Source organism: Cucumis sativus, chromosome 2 (assembly GCF_000004075.3).
Source record: "Cucumis sativus cultivar 9930 chromosome 2, Cucumber_9930_V3, whole genome shotgun sequence".
NCBI lineage: Eukaryota > Viridiplantae > Streptophyta > Magnoliopsida > Cucurbitales > Cucurbitaceae > Cucumis > Cucumis sativus.
This window is the reverse complement of record NC_026656.2, coordinates 19139023-19149387: the sequence shown is the minus strand read 5'-3', so window position 1 is coordinate 19149387 and position 10365 is coordinate 19139023. Positions and strand designations below refer to the sequence as shown.

At 30.0% G+C, this 10365-nt stretch overlaps 1 protein-coding gene across 1 annotated transcript; it reads left to right on the top strand.

Moving 5' to 3' along the window:
• Positions 1-8169: 8169 nt before the first annotated feature.
• LOC101213154 (protein EXPRESSION OF TERPENOIDS 1) lies at positions 8170-10043 on the top strand. Its single transcript, XM_004152718.3, is given in 3 exon segments — positions 8170-8930; positions 8933-8975; positions 9311-10043. Coding segments are annotated over 3 exon segments (1041 nt in total). The 5' UTR covers positions 8170-8327; the 3' UTR covers positions 9706-10043.
• The last annotated feature ends 322 nt before the right edge of the window (positions 10044-10365 follow it).

Sequence of the window (10365 nt, the reverse complement as noted above, 5' to 3'; positions counted from 1 at the left end):
TATTGTACTATTGATATTTTAAAATTAAGATTAAGACAGAAAGAATAAATAATTTTTATAGTATAAGAATAAACAAATAATTATGGCCTTAAAAAGTGGGAGAATAAATAAATAATGGGTAGAACATTAAAAAATGAAGATAAATAAGCCATTAAATGGTAGTTTAGGAATAACAAATTTAAGATGGAGAGTGAAAATTTTGCTATATTTGCAAAATTCTAAAACAATGTGCTAAAATTGTTATATTATATTCTTAAAATGCTACTCTATGCAATTTTCCGATAAATTTTGTGCATTTTTCTTCACCTTTCCTTACTGGAATCTTCATAGAATTTGAATTTTCTCTCTCGACTTTACTCTCCCTCTGTTTTGAGATGAAATTTTAATTTTAGGATTGATTTTTTTCTCTTCATGCAAATGGTGTGGTTCTCAATTGGCTAACAAAGTGCATGCAGAGCATATGTAAAAAGCAAAGTGTTACTTTACCTAAATGTTACATAAAAAAGCTTATGGAACAATGAAATAAATTTAAAAAACGGAGTTTTAAAAGTCCCACACTTGGTTAACTCAAATTATACATGGAAAATCTCTTTAACATAGAGAGTAAGAACCGCGAAACTTGTGAGAAGTATACTATTGTCTTCTCTTGCAATTGAGGAAAAAGAAACCCAAATCAACAACTCGCCAATATTTTCATATATAAGAGATCAGTGTTATAAATTACGTTCAACAATGACTACGGACAAACTAAAGCTTTCAAGTTCAATAAGAAATTTTAGAATTACTTTTAAAGTTGGACTAACTAATTTTAAACACGTCCAGAACCACATGGGCTTACGGGCCCAAATAGAAACACAAATGGGCTTAACAAAACAAGCCCAATAACATAAAACGGACCACCCAAATTCAATAGCCTAAAATATACTCACACCCCATAAGAACCAAATCAAATGAAAAAAGGAGAACTTTTTCCTTATTTATTTTTTTTTTAAATGAAAAATCCAGATATAGCAGACAATCCAAAGATAGTTAGCTTTTATATATATATATATATATATATATATATTTCACTTTAACCCTTGAGAGTTTTCAAGTAGTTTTGACCTAAAGTCAGACTTCCCTTTTCTTTCTGTCTGTTCATTGCCAACACAACACTTCTCTTCCATTCCTTAAAGTATTAAAATAGAAATAAATAAATAATTCCCCTTTTTTCTTTTTTTGAATATAATTCCCCCCTATTTACTTTTTTTTTTTTTTCCATCCTAAAAATACCTTAAACCTTGGGAGGGGAATGAAGGAAGGGCAGTCAACTGAGACAAAGGAAAGCACAGGGCTCGAGATGTAAGAAAAAGATGCAATTATTGGAATCCCATATTTCTCTCTCTGGTCTTTACATAATTTAATTTCCCCTTTTTGTCGGCATAAATACTACTAATTAATTATCAATTATTTTATTTTACTTTCTTAACACAAAAATAATATTGATAATTGATATTTTGAGGGAACATAATATCACTTCCCCTAAATTTGAAATCTCTCTCTCCAGGCTTCACCTAGTATACTTTTCCTCTTTCCAATTCACAAATTAAATTGTGATAATAATTACTAGGTCATGCTTACGTACTTTTTCTATTCTACCTTTTTTGGATAAGCGGGCCCAAAGAAGAAAGTGGGCCGTTTGATGGGCCTTCAATGTGGCCCATAATGAAAACACCTTTCAAGGTTTGAACTCTTTGTAGCAGACAGGTCCATTATGGGTTTGTCTCCATCTTCGTGCGTCAACCCTCTTTGCAGCGGCAAAATTAAGGATCTCTTTTGTCCTATTATTATTTTTAAAAACCTTTGTTTTCTTTTTCTTTGGTACCTTTTTTTTTTTTCTTTCGAAATATACTTTCTTGTATTTGGATTATTATTATTTTCTTTTGTGATGGGACAATTAAGAAAAAGAAAAAAATATATATTTGAATGGAGAAAGAAAACCTTTTTGTGAAGTGAGTGAGTAACCTCTCATTCCCATTTATTAAAAAAGAAAGAAAGTGTGAGATTCTTTTTTGGCAATGGCTAGTTTTATTAAACGACGGGTTCTTCTTTCGGTGAAGAATCGTTTTTAATTTTTAGTTGATATGACTTTAGTTTCAAAAATATGAAACAACATATCAATAGATTTTTGTCCTATAAATCAAAATGGTATTTACACATTTTCTTTTTAAGAATGAAGTTAGCTTGTTCACCGCCAATTCATATCGTACAACATCTTTTCGTTTAAAAGTAATTATGCAAAATTTTAAATTTTGGGGAATTAATTGGTCAGCGTACTCATCTCTTTGTAAAAATAAATGACCAACCATAAACTTTTTCAATAAAATAAAAAGAGAAAAAAGAAACAGCGGTATAAACAACCTTTAAACCAATTTTAACTTTTATTGTCACAAATAAAACGTACTTATTAATAATTTAATAAATTTGGCTCCATTAAATAAGTTGCGACACATTAATTCCCTCTACTAATTACATTGCTTTGCTATTATTTTAAGGATCTTTCTCTAGGTTTGAGCATCTTTAATTTATAGCCCAATTACACTGATTTTTATGAGTGCTAGTCCACAACTACATGCATAATTATGCTATATTACTTCTTTTAATTTTGAATTTAAATATTTGAATATTTGTTGTTGGAAGTTATTTTTAAAAGAGTCAAATATTTAACTTCAAAATTGATAGTGTATACGTTATGACTCGTTAAAACGTAGTTAAGTATTAATCAATTTATCCTTCATCACTTGTCAACATGAATGCACGTAAATATTTTTCACACTTTTGTATAGTTATTAGCAATAAATAGTTGTTTAGAGAGCCAAAATGTAAAACGCATAGACTATGTGTCGAAAAAGAAATTTTGACAATAAAAAAGATTATTACAATATCAAAGCAAAAACGCTAAATCCAAACGTAAGTTTTAAGTTAAATTATAATTATACAAGCTTGTCTCACCATAACTCACAAAACCACCCTAAGATTTTATTTATTAGAAAGAACATAGTAGGCATGAAAGGAACATAGAAGGATTTAACAAATCATAAAAATGGGATGTGTTTACTTGGAGGAGACTGAGCACATGGTCAGCTACCAGTTAGCTGCTTAAAAGTTGAGACCAAAAGAACCAATAAAAATAAAATAAATTTAATTTAAAAAATAAACAAACTTTAAATCAATCACAATTCACAACAGAGTTTTTTCTTTTTTTCTTTTCTAAAAAAGAAATAATAAAGAAAAAAGAGGGAATTTATTTTTGAGAGATGAGATCAAATCAGATGGTGGGAAAGTCAATGTGAATTTTTGCCTCGGGCCCCTAATTATTCTTCCACCTATTATTTATACACTTTTATTTCTCCCTATCTTCTTTTATTAAACACTTAAAAAAATGCCACGTCAAAGGTCAAGGACGGCGGTTGTACGGCGGGCTACGGCGGCCGGCGGGTGGCGAACTCAACAGCCGGACACTAATCTTTTTTGCTTTAAAAATAATTTATGTATTATTATTATAATTTGAGACCCAATTATTAGTGGAGAGTGGCCACTAAGTGTTAGCGGGGGTCACGTGATTGTTTGCATAAAAGGGCTATTAAGTGTCTTAATTAACCTTCTATAGCCTTTTTTTTTCTACCCCTATTTCCACGTAATTAAACTCATTATTATTTTTATTATTGTTTTTCTTATTTAATTTTTTTTCCCTCTTTGCCACCTCATGTTCTTCTATGAATTCAATAATTCAAACCTATGAATTATGCCATTCCCCATTTTGTAATTTGTGACAAACTTCATCTATTTGTTGGTAGATTTTCTTTTTTAGTTAATCTATCTCGTTTACGTGAGAAGCTATGTTTTTCTTTTCTTTTTTCTTATTAGATTTTTAGTTATTTTTAATTTTGACTTTTTAACGGATATTTTACCATTATCTAAATTAACCAAAGATTTATCCCTGACGTGTTAAACTTTTGTTTTAATTTGAAATGCAAGGGCTAAAAGTCAAAACGTCTTAATCTTTAAAGATTAGAATGTAATCAACATCAAACGAGGTTAGATATCAAATCACAATTTTAACAAAATAAAATAAACTCGATAAACCCATTGGAGAAAGAACCACAAGTTATTTGGAGCATTATATGGCTCGAAAACAATAGTAGACTTTTTAAAGAGAACTAAATATCAAAACGTTCTATGAAACACATCATCTCATCATCACATCAGCCGCTAATTGATATAATGAGTCTAAATATGATTGTAGTTAATGATCATTCTTCTACTTCTCTTAATCGAAAGACTTTTATTTAGTATTTAAATGTATTATCTATTTGACATTTGTATGGTTAGAAAATAAAAGAAAACTAAAGAAAGACCCATTGAGTTTTTATTTTTACTTTTACATGGCCTGAATATATCATCTTATGGAAATTGAAATGCTAATTTCACCAACGGAATTAGCTACAATTTCGAGAAAACTAGTGTTCTAAATGTAGTATATATGGATAAGAAAGAAAACAATTGTATTGTTTTTAAAAACTTAAAAAAGATTGATTCTTGGGGGAGAATAATTTGTAATAATTGCTAAATAAAAATATTAAATAAAAAAAGCTGATGGATTGCCACTTGAGATGTTTCTAGATATGGGTGAGTAGTAAATAGTGCATACATTCATAGATGCAGTCCTACGGTCCATAATTTAATTTTCTTTCTGCACAAATTTCTGAATCCAATTATTATTATGATTATCAATAACATTATAATAATTACAAAATTAAATAACAACTTCTCCACGTTTTTCTTATAAATAAAGCATACCTGGTAGCTGTTCTAACTTTAGTTTCTTTTAATTTATAGATAAAGTTTATAGTAATTAGTTTTTTTCATATCATGCAGATAATTTTTATTTCTTTTATCCATCTATTTATTTGTTAAGGAAGCACAATAAATTTGATTTAAATTAACGAAAAATAATTTTTTAAAAAATCAAATAAAATAACAATAAAGAAAATTTGTTTCCCTATCGTAATTGTGCTTCCTTATACCAATCCATTTTCCCAAGCATACAGTGAGAATTGGTTTGGTTTTTATTTTACTATTTTTGTTGGTAACAAAATAATTTTGTATTTTATGATATATATCATAATATATGTGTGTGTCAGTGTAATGATTTTCAGAAAATTTATACTTTTAGTTTTTAGTTTTCTAGTAGTGTTAGACAATACTTTTTAGCTTATTGAAGTTGAATTTGTGCAAATTTACATTTTGAATGTTGATAAGGCTTAATCAAATAGGGTTTGTGTTAGTGACAAGAAATATTAAAGACTTAAACTTTACTAAAAGACCTAAGTGCGTTAATATTTAAATAATGTAATTTAAAATGTGGGTATAATAAACTGAGAAGCAGCATAGTATATATTAAAGAAATATAACTGAATAAGTAAAAAGGGGGAAAAAAAAGTTGAGGTTGGGAAAATAGAGAGATTTGATTAAAAGAATAATAAAATTGGAAGGAAAGTTAAGGTCAAATGATAAGTTGATTACGACACAATTTGATGTATTTAACGACAAAAGCGTATGTCTGAAATCTGAATGACGACAAGAAAATTCTCACTCTTTCTTCCTATGGATTGGATTGTGTATTCCTCTTCGTTTTTTTTTTTTTTTTCTTTTATTTTTTCAAATATTAAAGATAAATGAAATATTAATATTAATATTAAAAAAAGGAGTTTAATTTTAAAAAGAAAAAGAAATAAAGAAATGACAATAATAATAATAATAATAATAATAGATGTCAGGTTCAGAGGGTCCTGTCATGGAGATATCCGGGATTTGCATGTGACACTAACATTCCTTCTTCTGTAAAGCAGATTGATTGTTGTGAGGATTACGAAACTTAAAACAAATGTACATGTAAAATTAATTAATTCATTTTAAAAGGGTTTTTTTCAAAAATAAAAATATTACATTTCATAAAATAAAATCACTTAAAAAATAAAATTAATTAAACTTATTTTCTTTTATCAAATTCTAATTTTTATAAGAAGTTTACTATAAAAATACGATAAATACTATTTAAATATCTCAAATTTGTTGAACATTTATTGTTTTTTTAATTTATTTACTATTTTATTTTCAAATTAAAATAATTTACCTTCAAACAAATATGATTATAATCACCTTGTAATAAGTTTAAAATAACAATTTAAATGTTAGGTTGTTTGTTTGATTTTAATTGTCTATTTTACCCCCACCAACTTGGAAGAAATTTTAAAATTTTCATTAGGACTCGTGGAAGAGCACTGTAATTTAAATTGTTTTTATCAAAAGAATAAGTACTTCTAAAAAGGAAAAACATATATTTTTTTGGATTAAATTAAGAATCTGTAAATTTAAGATTGATTGTAGATGAACAAATTTTAGAATAAAGATTTTTTTTTTAAAAAAAATGTGTAGTAATTATAGATAAGGGAAGGGAGGGGGGAAAAAGAAAGGTGCCTGCGGGTTTTACGGTGGAAGGACGAATAAGAAAAAGTAGGAATGTGACACGTGGGGAGGTAGAGACCATTGGATCTTGTAATGCAAAACTACTGAGATTTTTACTCGATATTCATTGAAACTGAAAGACAGACCAACAGTAGAGGAAGTGCCCACTCATAGATTTTCATGTTCCCTCTCTCTCTCTCTCTCTCTCTCTCTCTCTCTCTCTTCATATTACTCTGTGGTGTTTCGTATAGTAATTACGGTGTGAACGAGTGAGAAGAAAGGGAGGGAAAAACAAATGGAGGGTTTTATTTGTTTATTTGTCTATTTTATATTTTAGGATTGTTTGTCTGGTTGTCTTAAATGAGGTGTTTTTTTTTAAGGGAGAGGAGAGAGAAAAGAGTGCAGTTACCATGGCGGCGGCGTTGCAGGGCTCTAATTCCGTGCCATAATTGCATCGAAACAAAGAAAGAAAGAGAGGGAACCAAAAGAGAAAATTTGAAATCCCAAGTCAAGCTTTTTTTTGTTTAGTTTTAAAAAAGAAACAAGATATAGATCACAGATTGCTATGAATAATATAATATAAAATCTTTTTGTTTATTTATTTGTTTTGCTAAACGATTTATCCGAATTTGCCCCCCTTGAAAAGCTAAAACAAAAAACAAAGAGCAACAAAGAAGCCCTTTGAACAGACGAAGGTCGTATCCTCGTATGGTATCCCCTCTCTTGGAAGGCGAGGGAGAGAAGAAGTCTCCTAGTAAGAAAGGGGAGTTTGACAATTTTATAACATTAAATGTAGGTTTTAATATAATTTAAATTTTATTTTTTCTTAATGTATATAGATATTTAATAATCTCAAACTTAGTTCCTTCCTGCTTTAATAAAAGGTTTTAGAGAAAATTAACGTATAAAACTAAATTAAAAATTTATTGAAAGTATATTTACTAAAATTTAATATTAAAAATTAGATGGACTAAAATATAGAATAAAATAGTATTTAATGTGAATTTGAGAAACTATAGAAGTACTTAGAATAATTATTCATCAACTTATTATCTTATATTAGTTAGTAGAAAAATAACATAATAAGTAACATGTCATTAAACATAACGACATTCATATGTAGCAAGTAATATCCAATCCAAACACCTAGTAAGTTACACGGACAATAAAACTACAAATCCGTACCCAAAAAAAAAAAAAATGGAGAAAAAACCACTCCAACAAATAAAAAATTGAACTTCACAACTAAAATACAATTTCAAAATAACTTTAAAATTGAAGTAAATAGTAGAGAAACAATTAGTAAAAGCTCAATATAAAAAACGAAAATCTTCTTTTCTCCACATTCATAATACTATGTAAAAAGAGAGTACCAACCTCAACGTGTTCAATTATACTATTGTGACAGTATTATTCAATAACTTTTCTTTTTCTAAAACGACATAAAAACCGTATACTTCTCCTATGACTATGAGTTTATTAAATTTAAACAACCCCACACTTCCAATTTTTATTTTCTATTTTTTTTAAAAAACACCCATTAATAAATAACAACCACATATTTTATTTTTCATTTTCTCAACATTATTAAAATTTATTTTAATATGTGTGTATAATGTATATGTGGGTGTGGGTGTGTTTATTTATTTAATTTATTTATAAAAAAAAGGAGAAAAGGGAAAAAAAAAGAGAAGAGAAGAGAAGAGTCCGTACAAGAATGGTTTTTTTTGATTGGGAGGGGGGTTGGATAGGGGGGGAAAACTTGGTGATATGGAATTTTGCTCAAAATTGGTGTTAGTCTCAGGTATTAGGTCAAAGAAATGGCTGGGTTCTTCTATCTAGGAGGAGGGAGAGAAGGCCCACCAAACAAACAAGAAGAAGATGAAGAAGAAAGAGAACAGAATTTGTTTTTGTACAGAAATGATCAAGAGATCTACAACAAGGGTTTTGAGATATGGCCTCAACAATACAACAACAACAACAATCATCAACATCAACAACCAAATCCCTCTCTTCCAAATCACTTGTCATTTGGTGTTGGTCCCAGCCGCCGCAGCTTCATGATCAACGACCCTTCCGATGAGCCTTCTAGATCAGCTTTTACCCTCATGCGCCCAGCTGCTGCTGCTTTTGCCGCCGCAGCCGCTTCTGCCGCTACTGCTGGCGGCATGAATTGTCAAGATTGCGGCAACCAAGCTAAGAAGGATTGTGCTTATTTGCGGTGTAGAACTTGCTGCAAGAGCCGAGGGTTTCAGTGTCAGACTCACGTGAAAAGCACGTGGGTTCCCGCTGCTAAACGCCGTGAGAGACAACAGCAAATTGCTGCTTTACAACACCAGCAACAACAAGAACAGTTCCGTGGCGGTGACAATTCTAAGAGACTAAGAGAAACTCAAACCGCCACCGCTATCGCTGCGCTCCCACCGCCTCCGCCTCCGCTTGCCCTCGTCTGCCCTCCATCACGTCAGGTAAATTTTATTTATTTCTTTTTTAAAAATTCCCAAATTTCGAGATGATTTTTTAAAAAAATCCAACCCAGAAATTCATGGATTTTTTTATTATTCCATATCATTTGCGTGTAAGAAAATCTGGTTTTTTTATGATCAATCATTTTTTTGTTTTTGGGTGTGTTTATCTATTTTTTTTCTTTGAAATTCTTCCACTGTAGGTAAGTAAAACTGACGAAAAAGTTGTAAGAAATTAGTTAGAGTTTCGAAAACTTTATTTTTCTGACAGATTAATTACACTGTTGGTTGAAGTTTTTGTTTTTTTGTTTTGGTGTTTGGTGTGATGATGATATTAGGGTTAGAACTGGCGCAATTTCCATCAGAAGTGAACTCACCGGCGGTATTTCGGTGCGTAAAAGTAAGTGCAATGGACGATGCAGATGAAGAGTTTGCATATCAGACGGCTGTTAATATCGGTGGCCACGTGTTCAAAGGAATTCTCTACGATCAAGGTCCTGAACTCCGTTACACCGCAGCTGGTGAAAGCTCTTCCGGCCACGGCGGAGACGGATCAACACACCCACTTAACCTAATTGCCGGTCCCACTTCCACCTCTACTTCCGCCGCAACTAGTACCAACCCCGCTGCCGCCTCCGCCTCTACCGCGCCGTTGCTTGATCCTTCTATATATCCAGCTCCTCTCAATGCATTTATGGCTGGTACGCAGTTCTTCCCACCCTCAAGGTCATGAGAGAAAAAATAAAATCCAAAAAATTCCCCCACAAAAAAAAAAAAAAAATTGCCCTAAATTATCTGTGTTTTTTAGTTAGTTTTTTTTTTTCTTTTTTTACTTTTTTATTTTTGGAGAAGCCATGGTAATTTGAGAGATGAGAAGATGTTCTTATGAGGAAGACATGATGAGGAGAAATTGATCGATGGATATTTCAACTTTTTTTTTTCTTAAGCTTCCGATCCAGAATTTTTGAGATTATCTTTTTTCCCCTCTCTTTATTTCTGATTTCTGAATTTTAAACCTTGTTAATGACTACTTATTCAAATTTAAAAAATAGGGAAAAAAATTTGAGATTACCATTTTGTTTTTTATTTTGATTTTTAATTTCTGGTTTTGAGAACTCAAAGCTGTTTTTTTTCTTTCGGTTTATTGGTTTGGTTGTTTGATGAACTTAATCTCTCGTATAAATTATATAAAAGGAGATTGATTTATTACAATTATGAATGTGCTAAAATGTTAATTTTTTTAAAATTATAGCATTTGAGTTTGGTTCTTAAATTTTCTAAGTTTAATACTTCATTCCTTAAAGATTCATGTAAAAAAATTGAAAATTGAAGAAATCCAGAAAAGTATAATTAAAAAAACATTGGGAATTAGATGTCAATTGTTATTATTTTC